The 13,304-nt window shown below is 38.1% G+C and overlaps 1 protein-coding gene and 1 long non-coding RNA gene across 4 annotated transcripts in view; both read left to right on the top strand.

Moving 5' to 3' along the window:
• The window catches only part of CNDP1 (carnosine dipeptidase 1), a 24,023-nt gene extending 19,801 nt beyond the window's left edge, over positions 1 to 4,222 (top strand). For both annotated transcript variants that reach the window (XM_017746164.1, XM_008642727.2), the window contains 5 exons: positions 65 to 225; positions 1,591 to 1,755; positions 1,874 to 2,015; positions 2,417 to 2,564; positions 3,406 to 4,222. In XM_017746164.1, the coding sequence (XP_017601653.1) occupies positions 65 to 225; positions 1,591 to 1,755; positions 1,874 to 2,015; positions 2,417 to 2,564; positions 3,406 to 3,511 (722 nt within the window). In that variant the 3' untranslated portion in view covers positions 3,512 to 4,222. The remainder of the gene's footprint in view (positions 1 to 64; positions 226 to 1,590; positions 1,756 to 1,873; positions 2,016 to 2,416; positions 2,565 to 3,405) is intronic.
• A 987-nt stretch (positions 4,223 to 5,209) lies between these two features.
• LOC108449622 lies at positions 5,210 to 13,304 on the top strand. 2 transcript variants are annotated; one of them, XR_001865852.1, is made up of 4 exons: positions 5,210 to 7,615; positions 8,064 to 8,143; positions 9,379 to 9,486; positions 11,268 to 13,304. It is a non-coding gene; the product is annotated as an uncharacterized LOC108449622 (long non-coding RNA). The 2 variants fall into 2 exon arrangements; XR_001865851.1 differs by lacking the exon at positions 5,210 to 7,615 and having other exon boundaries at positions 7,631 to 8,143.

Raw genomic sequence — 13,304 nt, 5'->3', positions numbered from 1 at the left:
GTTATGATTGCCAAGGGAAAGAAATAGGCTGCACTTGTACTGATATCTGTATCTTATTTTGTAGACAGCCTTGTGGATTCCACAGGTCGTATTCAGATCCCTGGAATCTACGACAGTGTTGCTGCCCTGATGGAGGAGGAAAGGAAATTATATGAATCGATTGAATTTGATCTAGAGGAACACAGAATTAATTGTGGTGTGAAAAAATTCCTCTACAGCACCAAGGTAACATAAAATTTGTATGAACACTCAACAGAAAGAATTTAAATAACTTATTTGTAGCATTTATGTAGAAAGACAAACTGAAAGATATTTTCAGTCAATGGCAAGCTCAAAATAAAATAAAGGAGCACTGAGAAGTAAAAGGTAAATAAAATTAGTCTGCTGATAATGTAAGGCACTGCATCTGGGGAAAGTGATCTGAAATGTGAAAAATCAATGAAAAGGAATAATGCAAACCAGTATAATTCTTCCTTCCTTGCCTACCCCTTCTCTCCCCCCAAGCCTAAACAGCCAAATAAAAGATGCATTAAAATGCCTACATTTAGGTTACATAGTAGGAAAGAAGTTGTATTCAGCTCTGAAATAATGGGAGGCAGCTTTAGGCAGGTATGTTTTGGGTGGTTTTTATTTGTTTAATACAGATTTTGATATCTGCCAAGTCTGCCATAAAAAGCATCCAAAGCTACAAGCCTCTCCTTTCCAGCAATTAAAAATTATATCCCAAATAAAAAACCAGCAGGTAAGGGCTGGCTTGGAAAGGTCTCTCTGCACAAGATTGGCAGCTGGGAGAAAGGAGTTGATTAATTTTTTTATCACTATCATAATTATTCTGGTGTAAGTTCTACTAACATGGATGCTTTTATTTCCATGAAAATGTTTTCAAATTACCTAAAGCTAGTCTGTAAGAATTAGTAATACAAAAATATAATGTAACTACATTATCTAAGTTTTGATGCTTTACATATATGAGGATGAATTGACATAAACATTATGTGTAGATAAAGGTCTAATCTCATAAAACTGAAGGAAAGCAGCAGCACCCTGAGATTCTGCATGAAGACCAGTTTATAATTTATATATTTCTCCTATTTTCCTTAGAATAATATCATAATAGTTTTATTTCCCCTCTGCATCTTCTCCAGAAAAACTTCGTTACTGAAAATTATCATCTTTCCTACTGTGTTATTTAGTGTTCATTACTAGAATTTCTTCACTGGTATCATCTGGGATGGGTCTGGCTGAATGTTTTTTCCAGTGACAAGTTGTGGGATAAACAGGCAGTCAGATCAGAAGTTGTTCTGATCCTACTTTGCACTAGGAAAATTAACTTCCAAGACATTTTAAAACAATGCTCTATTTTTCTTATTTTTCATGAAAAGCTGTTACCACCCAAATCTTTCTATGACTGAAAGTAGTAGGATTTTTTAAAAATGAAAATACATATGCATGGGTTTAAATTAAAAATCAAACATCTTTAAAACACAGAGATCTCAAAATACAAATTTTAGGATGGAAAAAACTTGTTTATGTCAATTGTGAATGGCTCCAGCATCATCCCTTATATTTTCAAAAATTTTTCTTTTTAAGGAAGAAATACTCCTACACCTGTGGCGTTACCCCTCTCTCTCTGTTCATGGGATTGAAGGAGCTTTCCATGAACCAGGAATTAAAACAGTCATTCCAGCAAAAGTAATTGGCAAATTCTCAATCCGTCAGGTCCCCCACATGGACCTTTCGGTTGTGAAAAAACAGGTAAGAAACAAACCTTTTCTTTGGCCTCTGTTGTGGAAACTAAGTCCCTCTTATGTGGGTATAAGCTTGAGTTTCAAGAAGAATGAAAGCTTTTGACTGAAAAGTATTTTCCCTGTAGGTGGTGGAACACTTGGAGGGTGTCTTTTCCAAGAGGAACAGTCCAAACAAACTGAAAGTGTCTATGCCTTTGGGTGCAAAGCCCTGGCTTGCTGATGTTAATGATCTACTGTATAAAGCAGCAAGAAGAGCAATAAAAACTGGTGTGTTCCTTTTTAATTTTTTTTTCTGTTCCTAATATGTTTGCAATTGTGCAGGGGCATTGTGCTCAGCAATAGAAGAGATTTCCCAATTCAGTGCTGCAGCCATTTACCCTTAAAAATATCACTGATTTTGATAGAACAACTCATCAACATCTTCCACACCTTGCTGAATTTCGATATGTTTATTAGGAGTAGCCAAAACACCTCATTACTTATTTTTGTAATGATAAGAAACCAGAGGTTTATAAACCAGAGCTGATTTGTGAAATCAATTGGCTACACACTCAAACCTATTTCTACTCAGAAGCACTTAGTATCAGGTCTTTGCTTAAATATAGGGTAGCAGAGAAAAACACCTGGATTACACGTATTTATTAATTCATTCTTCCCATGTATTTCAGTTTTTGGAGAAGATCCAGATTTCATTCGTGATGGCTCAACAGTTCCTATTGCCAGAATGTTTCAGACTATAACACAGAAAAGTGTGATGATGCTTCCGATTGGAGCAGCCGACGATGGGGAGCATTCCCAGAATGAGAAAATAAGCAGGTTTCTTTTATTTGTCTGTTTCTGCTATCAGAGAAGGGGAGAACTGAAGTCCCTTGGTACCCATGAATGACCATGGCCAGATGGGAAGCTTTGCTGTGCACTGGATAGTCCAAACCTACTGTCTCCAGCAAACTCATTGCTGGGCTGAGCAGAAAGCAAAATTCTCGGTCTATCACATACTATTATACAGTTTTCATGAGGTGTCTGCTCAGTCTTTAAATTCATCACATTGGCAATTTTCATTTCACTAGCAATGAAATTTGCCTCTGGTCTGAAAGATGATTGCGCGGGTGGGCACTCTTCTGACACAGCATCTGTTTTGAAGTGTGACAGTCATAGACACTCATGGTTATGTAAGGATTTTGGTGGTTTTCAATAGAAACAGCTATAAAGATGTATTTATAGTCCAGGGACCAAAACTAGTGTAGTTATACAAAAAAAGCTTAAACTTGCTGCTGGTGTTCATTGTTGGAGGTATCATCGTAAGCACTTTCAGTGTGCTGCCTGAACCGTTGTGCAGGTTCTGAGTCAACCCATGCTGAACTCTGGAAACTGGAGAATCCTACAATAATTCTCAAATTACTTTTTGTTTCCCCTCATTAAAACATCAATGCTGCTGTCTACAGATAATAACAATTTGGGGATGTAAACCCGGAAAAAGTTTTCCAGAGGAGTATCAAATTGAAGTATATCCAGCATTCCTGTGCCCTGGGTAATTTTTTGGGGTTACCAATCTTGCAAATTCCACTGAAGTCTCATAAAACTTCACTGGACTATGTTTCTAATTTTAAGAGCAGGACAACCTGACAGGATTTCATTGTCTTTCTTTCCTTTTTCACAGACACAACTATATTGAAGGAACCAAATTGTTTGCAGCTTTTTTCCTGGAGATATCAAAGCTACATCAGACCTTACATGAAACTTCCCACCGAGAGACTATCAACTGACAGACCAACAAAATCAGCAAAGCACTTTCTTAAACTTTCTAACTTATATTAAACATATAAATCACATATTCAGTGGCTGTGAATTGGTGGGGAAAAAAATATAAATGCCATGCTATTTCTTGGCATACTATTAAACTGCATGCATTTGTGATATGATCAATCAAGTGATCTTATCCCTAATGCTATAAAATAGGGTTAGGGATAATTGATTCTTGATGAACAGAATGTGATACATTTTCGTTTTAAACTTCAGGACAAAGGGAATTTTTACCTCCATTTTATCAAAATGACTTTATTTCTGTTTTGTAGTATCACTCTTCATCCTGCCTACCAGTTTCTGAATATGAGCAATACACAACACTGTAGTTTCCTCCCAACAATACGTAAAATTTCACTTATGTAATTAGTTGAAGAAAGTTACACTATCAAATTAATCTCTTCCCTGTCCTTCACAGAAGGCTTTAAATAGGAAATGCAATGAAATTAGCTTGTTGAGTTTGATGTGAAGACTTGCCTATTAATATCTATTTCTGCGTATAATCACCAAGGTCAGTAGAACTGCAACAATAAATAAACATTTCCAGCTCTGGATTCTGCCTTCCATCTCATCCAAATCTTCTCTTACCGTGCTGTGAGCAGTTTTAAGAATCACTAAATAATGTTCCCTTCATGTGACTTTCTTTCCATACAATAAAAAGAAGTTTTTGTAAACATCTGTGCTGGCCAAACTCTGTCATCAGAAGGGTATTTTCCCACCCGATTAGCAACTGCTTGTTTTTAATTACATTTAAAGCATCAGTTTGCATTAATAATTAAGTCAAAAGCAAATGATACATTTTGAAATGAAAACACATTAGTTGAGAGTTCTGTTTGCTGTTTAGGCAAAACATCCAGCACAAAGCTCACAATTCAAATCCAGAGTTTTTAAATTTAAAATGTGATTTTTACTGTAACATAATTAATTCACACACAACCAAACCAGCTGAACCAGTAGTGTTATCCCTACTGTTACAAAAATGACAGTAATTAAATTACAGAAAGTAATTAGGATCTTTCCTGTCTCTCCTGCTATCTTCCTTCAAAAATCTGCAAGAACAAAGATGTGGATGTGGAATTCTATATAAGGGACTATAGTACTGCAGATAACTTGTATGAACAGATGATGTGGGAAGTTATTAGGATAAAAGCCTTGGCTGAATAAAAAAAACACAACCAAGCTTCTGATCTTCAGTAGCTCCTGTGAAATTTATAGGAGCTGAGCATAAAAGTAGCTGGCCTTTTAAGAGATCTGGGAACAGTAATAATCCAGGGTACTTGAGCATCACATCACATTCTCAATAAACACCCATTTTCAGCCCTACCTGAGGCTGTGAGGCTCACAGTTCAGCTGCAAGAGCTGAGTAAGGATTCTGCCTCTGGCTGCTGATGGTGTTCAAGGGGAAAAGGAGGACTCAGCTCAGTCTCTTACTTGTGTTGGCACTCCTGACTGCAGAACTACAGTGTAACTTTTAGTGCCTGTGTCAAGAGAGAGGACTTCAAGACAAGGACCAAAAGCCTCAAAGCCCAGAATACGCTGGTTTGCACATCATCACAGAATAATTCTCTGTGAACTGTCAATTAAGAACAATGTGATTCTTCTGGATATTTTTCAGCATGGGGAAAAGAGGTAAAACAGCCTCTTGATGTCCTTTAAACTCAGTTTCTCTGCAGTTTAAAAAATTCCTTTCATGTGCCTTAAAAGATTTGTAGCCTACCTTCACCTGTTTAAAGCATTTAGGAACCAGCATGGTAATGACTGTTGCAGAGGGGAGTAATCCAGAGTCTGCACAGGATTCAGGGAAGATAGGTCCATGCTTAAAAACTATCACACCACAGAGGTACATGAGGGAATATTGCTGAAGTATTTGAAGACATATAATTGACATAAAACATTTCAATCTCTGGGTTTGCAGTGGTTTTACAAGTTACAGAATCCCACAGCATCACAGAATATGCCAAGTTAGAGGAGACCCACAAGGATCATTAAGTCCAACTTTTAGTCCTGTACAGAAGCATCCCCAAATTAGTTTAAAACATAATTGAAAGAAACCTCTGCTCATAAATATGACCCTTTTGGCAGAAGAATAGAAAAGCTGGTGAGATGGAGGTGGCAGATTTCATCATAAAAGAGGCATGGAGACTGTGTTTTAGGAATAGGACTGCTCTGAAATACCACTATAATATATGCTGTCTATGTGTTCTACATTACAAAGTTGGAATGGAAGATGGGCTTATGTATTTTTTACTGCTGCTCTTTGGAATGACAAATAAAATAGAGTCAACAAAGAGCATAATTTTATAAGCATGGACACTATCAGAGCAGTGCACTTAAATAAGGTTCTGCTCTGAAATAGCCACTTACTGTCAAGTTAAAACCATGTGAGTGAAAGAGTGAGGCCACTGAATTATGCAGACCATCTCCATGCTCCTTCAGTCCCAGAGGAGAGAAAGAGCATAAAACTTCAGATTCTCCTGTCCATGAAAGAAAGAAAGCACTGGGAAAGCAAATCCCACCCACAGGGGTATTGAGAGCTACTCTTTCCTTCTTAGACCAAGTGTCCACCCTGTCTTTTCCTTTTTTTTTTTTTTTTTTTTTTTAATTGTGCAGCATCTCATCAGCCTTTTGAAAAAAAGGAACAGTGTACATTTTTCTAAGGTCTGTACTGTTGTACAACATTTCTAGAAATGTCATCTCTTGGTTGCACTAACAGCTATTTGTTGCCACAGTAAGTTAGAGATAACTCTACAATACTAGTGTTAGAAATAGGATTAAAGTTTGCTTCTGTTTGTTAGCCCTAGCCTGGTATGCCATATCCCATGCCAGAGCATATTAGATATTCTCAAATCCTGACCAACTAACTACAGAGATCATATGTACAATTTGTGTGCCTACATATGCAGGCATGTAGCTGTATGTATATGTACACTTGCAAGATCTAATCCAGTCACTGATTTAAAAAAAAAAAATCTTGTCCATTCTGATTCAGGATTTTTTCTTACTAAGGACTGAATAATGGGAAAACAATATTGTGGGGATGTCTAAAAGCAGCATCTATATCTCTGAGAGCTTGACACAGGTGTCAAGACTTAGATCATAGGATCATAAAAGGGTTTAGGTTGGAAGGGACCTTAAAGATCATAGAATTATAGAATAGTTTGGGCTGGAAGAGACCTTTGGAAACCATCCAGTCCAAGATAACTGCAATGAGCAGGATCAAGTAGATCAGGCTGCTCAGAGCCCGATCCAAACTGACCTTAAATGTGTCCAGGGATGGTGCCTCCAACCACCTCTCTGGGCAACCTGTGCCAGTGTTTCACAGCCCCCAGAGTACATCTAACAGTACTAGGTGCCTATACACAGCTGCTCAAATTCTGCCCATCTCCCTGGTAGAGGAAGAATTGTCCCAAGTCTTCCTTTTTTCCTGTAGACTGTACATCCATGTTGTAGGGAATCAAACACTCAAGAATGGGATCATATTTTTCTATTGATTATTAATGTGAAAGAAATGAGAACATTTTAATTTCCATTTAAAATCGGGGGTTTAAGTGTGAAAGTCACTTTTTTATATTAGATAAACACAGTTTTTAATCCTTAAGTAATGTTTCAAAAGAGAAGACTGAAAAGTGTGTCAGTTAAAATCATGGAGAATAAGATGCTGACAATAGGAGCTGAAGGCACAGTGAGATGAGCAGCCTCCGGAGACTGAGAACTAATCAGGTCATTGTCTGCTTAGCCTGTGAAAATGGAAATTAGGCTTACTCACATAGTTATGGGTTTCCTTTTCGGTTACACTACTCCCAAGAAGTTGACTTTGATTCCTGCTAGTTATTCCTTTCCAAATACAGCATTTGGCTTTTTTCACAAAATGTTATAAAAGGCCTTGCTAGTTAAGGATGTTCACAGTCCGTGTTTGGACAGGGAATATTGTGCAACTGTGCCTTTACCTGTGACACAGAGGCCCCTGCCACAGTGGCTGGTGCCAGTGAGGACCAACGAGTTCCCTTGTTTCTGCTGGAACATTCCAGTGGAAGCAACACGTAAAGTTAAATACTTATTGCTCCAAGGTAAAGCTTAACTGATTTTCAAGTTTATACCTTGTATCATAGCATATCTAGAATTTGACGGGACCCATAAGGATCATCGAGCCCAACTCCATGTATGTCTGTATTTAGGGCTGCAGATACATCATGTCCTTTAGGAGGTGTGTCACTAAGTATTTTAAACAAAGATATGAATAGAAAAACACAAACAGTTCCTTGTTAACAGAGTGCATATTTGTCTACTTTGCTCTACTGCCAAATATTTCAGTGATTTTCTCACTTGCATTCTTTGGAACAGTGTATGAAAACACCTCCATGTTGCAGATAATTTTGACAAATATATAGCAAAGGTTTTTCTGCAGTGCTGCTATGTTAGATTATATAAAAGTAGACCAGGAAATTCAAAACGATCTGCTAACAACACAAGCATGGTGGTATGCAATTTTGAAACCTCTTCATATTTCTTTTTCAGCTATGAACCTGAACCAGTGTGACTCTTCTCCCTGAAGTCACTTAGAAGTCATTTTGACATTTCCACTGCTTTCTAAAGAGGTAAGCGAAAGAGTCACCGTCTGCTGTAATGGGAGGATCAGCAGTCCCTGCAAAACTTTTCAGTTGGTTCTCACATGGAATGAGTTGTTTGGATGGAGGACAATGGAGACAGTTCCTAGTTACTTCATCCACTCTCAGAGAGTTTTAAAAATTGTAAATACTATCTGAAAGTGTGCTTGCATTTTGTTATGTAATTTCACTCAGGTTCTTTGGGTGAAACGCGCCACATTCACTTACTCCTCAAGGCAGGAACAACAGCTGTGGTCTGTGGTTTTTTGTGGACTTAAACAGATGAGTGAAAGTGCAAACACACTTCCATAGGTGTGGAATTTGAATTCTTTTTGCTAAGAAACTTTACCCTTGGGAGGGCAAAAAACCCCAGCAAAACCTTGATTAAGCTCCGAAGTCCACACTGCATAAGGTGCATCTTGACAGCAAAGAAAAATGGTCACATTCCTTACTTGATGAGCATTTGAGAATTTCAGTGTGTAACCAGGAAATTCTTCCCTTAAAGATACCAGTTTGCACACATTCTTATTTCAGTGGATGTAGTTCTAACAGGACTAGGATGCGTGTGCCAGGTGAATAATATGTTGACTTAGTGAAAATGAAAAATAAGGATTAAATCTCTATTTCATGTAGTGTACTTTTTTTGCATATTATTTTCTGATCTGATACCACATTAAATCTTAATGTATTGATGCATAATGTACCAGACTTGATGCTGGTATTTGAGATATATGTCTATTTGAGAAACTTGCTTTGTGAGTTTGCAAGAGATTAACTGTACAGTGGTAGAGCTGTAACTTCTGGCAAGCTGGACATCTTCACGCATAACAGACAATACAGGGTAACAAATGACTCTCATTTTACTGCAATGAATTATTATTAAAATTAAATGAATTTTTATTAAAAACCCACAGTACAAGAAAACCAAATCCTTGGAGGTTTGGCAGAGTACACCTCTAGACAGACTTATACGTATCTGTAGTTAAATGAAACCAGATGTTGTGGATGTATGTGTGGCTACTGCTGATGTTGCTACCAGTCTCAAAATCCTTCTGATGATCTCTCACTGTAAATTAACATGAAGTGCTGGCCAATTGCATGTTCCCCATCCTTCTGATGCAGCTACAATTTTCTTTTTTTTTTTTTTTTAATATCTGTAAGAATAATTCAAATATGCTTGTCTTCTTATTTGTGGAACTGAAGGAGATTTTTTTTTCTGAGCTTAGAATTGCAACTGTAACAGAAACTGGAAAATATTCAACATGACACATTCCTGACATATACCCTTCTGGTAGAAGAAACAAGTGGTGGCAGAGCCCTCGTATGAATTTCACGTAAGTTTGCATCAGTCTTTTTTTACAATTAGAAATGCAAGAGTTAGTACTGCTTTACTCATCTCCTGTGCATTACTGCCTTCCTGACAAGGCATCATATTCCATCGGCAGGGTTAACATCCTCAATTTGACAGCAACCCTGACATTCCAGTGACAACTTCAAAAGATAAAGTTTCATTTCATCACAGTGGAAGGACCAGTAAGATCCTGGAAGTACAATCTTTCTAAATCTGGCTTTGGTAGGGGCTTCTGGACACCAAAATTTATATAGTCCACTTTGTATTAAAAAACAGTGGAATGAAAGATAAATTTTAAACTAACAAGCAAACAAATAAAACCGTAATAGATGCTGTGCTAGCTTCACTCCTGGTGAACAAGCTAGCAATGGCAGTCTGTGCTTAGCCTTTGCTAAGTCGCCCTTATAAAGTGCCCAAAAAAGTGTTATCGGCCCAGGAAAGAAAATAATTCACCAGCAGTGTTCTCTAGGTGCTGGTGTATCTTAACATGGGGTTTTCTGGAGGGAACAGCCTGAAGACTTGAAGGTCATGTCCATGGGTAAAATTTCTACCTGTGTGCTTCAAGTAACTTTAGTTATTTGTCAGCATGGAAAAAAAACCCACATCTGATTTATTGGTATATTGATATTGATGTATGTATCTAGAAAGCTGCATGCACAGAGACGTAAGCAAGGTCTCCTATCTGCATGTTTGGTATTGTGTATGCAAAACAGTTTAATTGTTTGTGCTTATATGCAATTGGTTTCTATGACCATTTTGAGATGTTGGCTACTGTGACACTGAGCAGACAGCTGGCTGACTATTGTTCCAGACTATTACGTATCATAGATATTACACACTTCTTACCACTCCTCAGCTGGACTGTAACTTGACTTTAGAGAAACGTAACTCAGATTATTCAGGATCTGATGCAAGATCACATCTGACTCTTCAAGTGCCTCAGTGAAGATACCTCTCTGTGCACATGCAGAGAGATATCCGTGGCCCCCATGCTTCTGTATTTCAGACTGAATAGAAAGCCTTTAATAATACAGGCAAGACTAGGCCTGGATGATGCATCTTGTGAGCCAAATGAAAGCATTTGCAGTCACTGTTCCTCTCTTTTGTTAAGTGGGGGAACTTCAAGCACTATCTTGTTTTTTTTTTTTAAATTCTTGCAATTTCTGTAAACTTAAACTTCTATAAACATATTTTAATTTCAAAAAACCCTTTTATTCTCTTCAAGCTGCTCAAAAATATTTTCCCCCGATTTTATGTAATTATAAGGAATTCAAACAAATACCTTCTAAGTGTTCCTTTAAAGCCTTTATATTTTTCTCAAACATTTATAATACACTTACAATAGCAGGAAAAGTTGGGAAACCACATAATTTTTATCACATTTTTACCTGCTTGCATAAGGTTCTTTATATCACAACAAAAAAATTTAACAAAAGGCACCTAGCAGTGGGAAAGCATTTTGTTTATGTAAAAATGGGTAACTATCTGTACTTCAAACAAGCTCCTTGGCAGAACTGGGCTGTGAACCCAGTGGTTAAAATGAAGTGAGTCAGAAGGTGCAGCCTTTAATCAAAGAGCCGGTGCAGGTGCCACGGGCAGGGCGACCTCGGTGGCACAAAGGCGCAGCCGTGCCCTGACGCCTCCTCTGGTTCCTAGAGCGGGTGTGGCTGCCCGGCCGTGGAGCGGGTTGGGCGGGGCTGTGCACGCTCGCTTTGGACACCAGGCACAGTGGGCACTGAAATGCTGTCATGGTTCCCTCCACAGGGGCAGCTCCCCACAAATCCACATCAGAGCTGCCGCCATCTGGCCTCAGCTAGCCCATACACGCTCAAGTGTGTCACTGGCAGTGCCCTCTGTGACCCTGCCGAGGCGGCCAGAAGCCACCTGTGTTTTGCCCAGGCTGCCATTCGGCCGAGGCAGTGCTGGAACCAGCTGAGCCGTGGATCACAGCAGTGCTGCACCAGTGCTAAGCGAGGGACCAGGATCACGGGACCACGGCGGATTCATAGAATTGGTCATTGCAATTGTCCATTGTTAAAAAAGACCTTTATGGAGTCCAACCATTAACCCAGCACTGCCAAGTCCACCACTAAACCATGTCCCTAAGTGCCACATCTTTAAATACCTCCAAGGATGCTGACTCAACCAAATTCCATCAGTTTGAACAGCATGCAGCAGCAGGTCAGTCAAACTGGAATATTGCACTTTGCTTCCTGAATCACACACCTTTACAAATGGGCAAAATAACTTGCATTAAAAAGGGAAAGTATACATACATGTGTATATATATGCATAGGTAATTGACACTAAAAGGTTTCTTGGTGTTTATATCCTAATTATTCTGTTCCATGTTTTCTTAGGAGTTGGAACTGCAGAATAAAGATATATGCAAGTTTTCTTCAAAAATGTGCTACTCTGTAAAAAAAGTAAGTGGTTAAGAAACCCTTACGGACAGTACTACTGATGACTTGATACCCTACAGACACCATGGTGTCCTTTGGAGGCCCTGCCAGCGACATTCTATTTATGAGACCATCATTGAGTCACGGAGTTATTTCTTCTGAACAAATCTGATGGGAAAACCCATGACTCAGAGTTGGTAAGTGGTATTACGGTGACTGCCTTTATCTTGCTGAATGTCTGATTTCTGGTAGTAGTAATCACAAAGCTCTGTGTGTTTTCTGTACAGGAGCAAACACAGAATATTAAGTAGGAAAGGTAGGGAGAGTTTTAAGTTACACAGCTAAGTAAAGAGCTGGTACTACTCTTAAAATGAGCAACATTTCTAGTGAAATCAGTACTTTGGTGTGGTAGAAATATAGCAACTGCATGAACATTCCTAGTGTTGCATTCTGTCAGAAAATAAATATAGTCTATGTTTACAATCCATTGATAAACTAACTTATTAACTACTTAAATCCTTGTTAATTACTCATTGACTTACTCAGCTTGCATTCTAATCTATTTTTATTAGCATAAATATTTCAGAGCACAGAATAACCACTTTTCAGCACAACTTTAGAATTCTGTATATACCTAAGTCAGAACATTAAGTGTAGGGATGTCTGTACACGTTTAATAAATACAGCTTAGAATTACAAAATAAAATTAGTAATTTTTGCTACAGGTATAAATTTTTTTTAGATTAATAGTGATTCTGCCTCAGATGCTATTTCTCCCATACCAATGGCTCCCTCTTCAGGCTCTTCCTAAAATATGCTGCCTCTTTTCATTTTGTTAGAACTATTTCCACTTAAAAAACTCAGCTCTCATAGTCATGTCTTTTTCTCCACTATGTTTCCTCACAGTAGGTAAATGATGAAGTAACTGATGGACCAGGCAGGCTCACTTGGTGTTACCTGAGACCCAGACCTACAAATCTTTTAAGGCACATGAAAGGAATTTTTTAAACTGCAGAGAAACTGAGCTTAAAGGACATCAAGAGGGTGTTTTATCTCTTTTCCCCATGCTGAAAAATATCCAGAAGAATCACATTGTTCTTAATTGTATTATTCTTACAACTGCTAGTGGTTTCTGTAGACTGTCAAACTATTAAATCTAAGTATGTATCTAAAATCCCAAAGATACCTTTACTACAAATTTAGCCATATTCTGTGTATATTTCCTATCATACACAGAACAACTAAATTCTGTAGTATAGCCCTTAGGCAGAGGAAAAGGAGCTAGCCCTCTTCACTGATGTCCTGTGTGGTACTTTAGCATTTTAATTTGTTCATTCATTTAAAATCTTTCCCAAAACACTGGTAAAGTCTTGGGCGCTCCACTTCGCTTCAATGAAAG

This window comes from Corvus brachyrhynchos, unplaced genomic scaffold (assembly GCF_000691975.1).
Source record: "Corvus brachyrhynchos isolate BGI_N302 unplaced genomic scaffold, ASM69197v1 scaffold409, whole genome shotgun sequence".
Lineage (NCBI taxonomy): Eukaryota > Metazoa > Chordata > Aves > Passeriformes > Corvidae > Corvus > Corvus brachyrhynchos.
The sequence above is the reverse complement of the archived record's forward strand: the minus strand, read 5'-3'. Positions and strand labels throughout refer to the sequence as shown.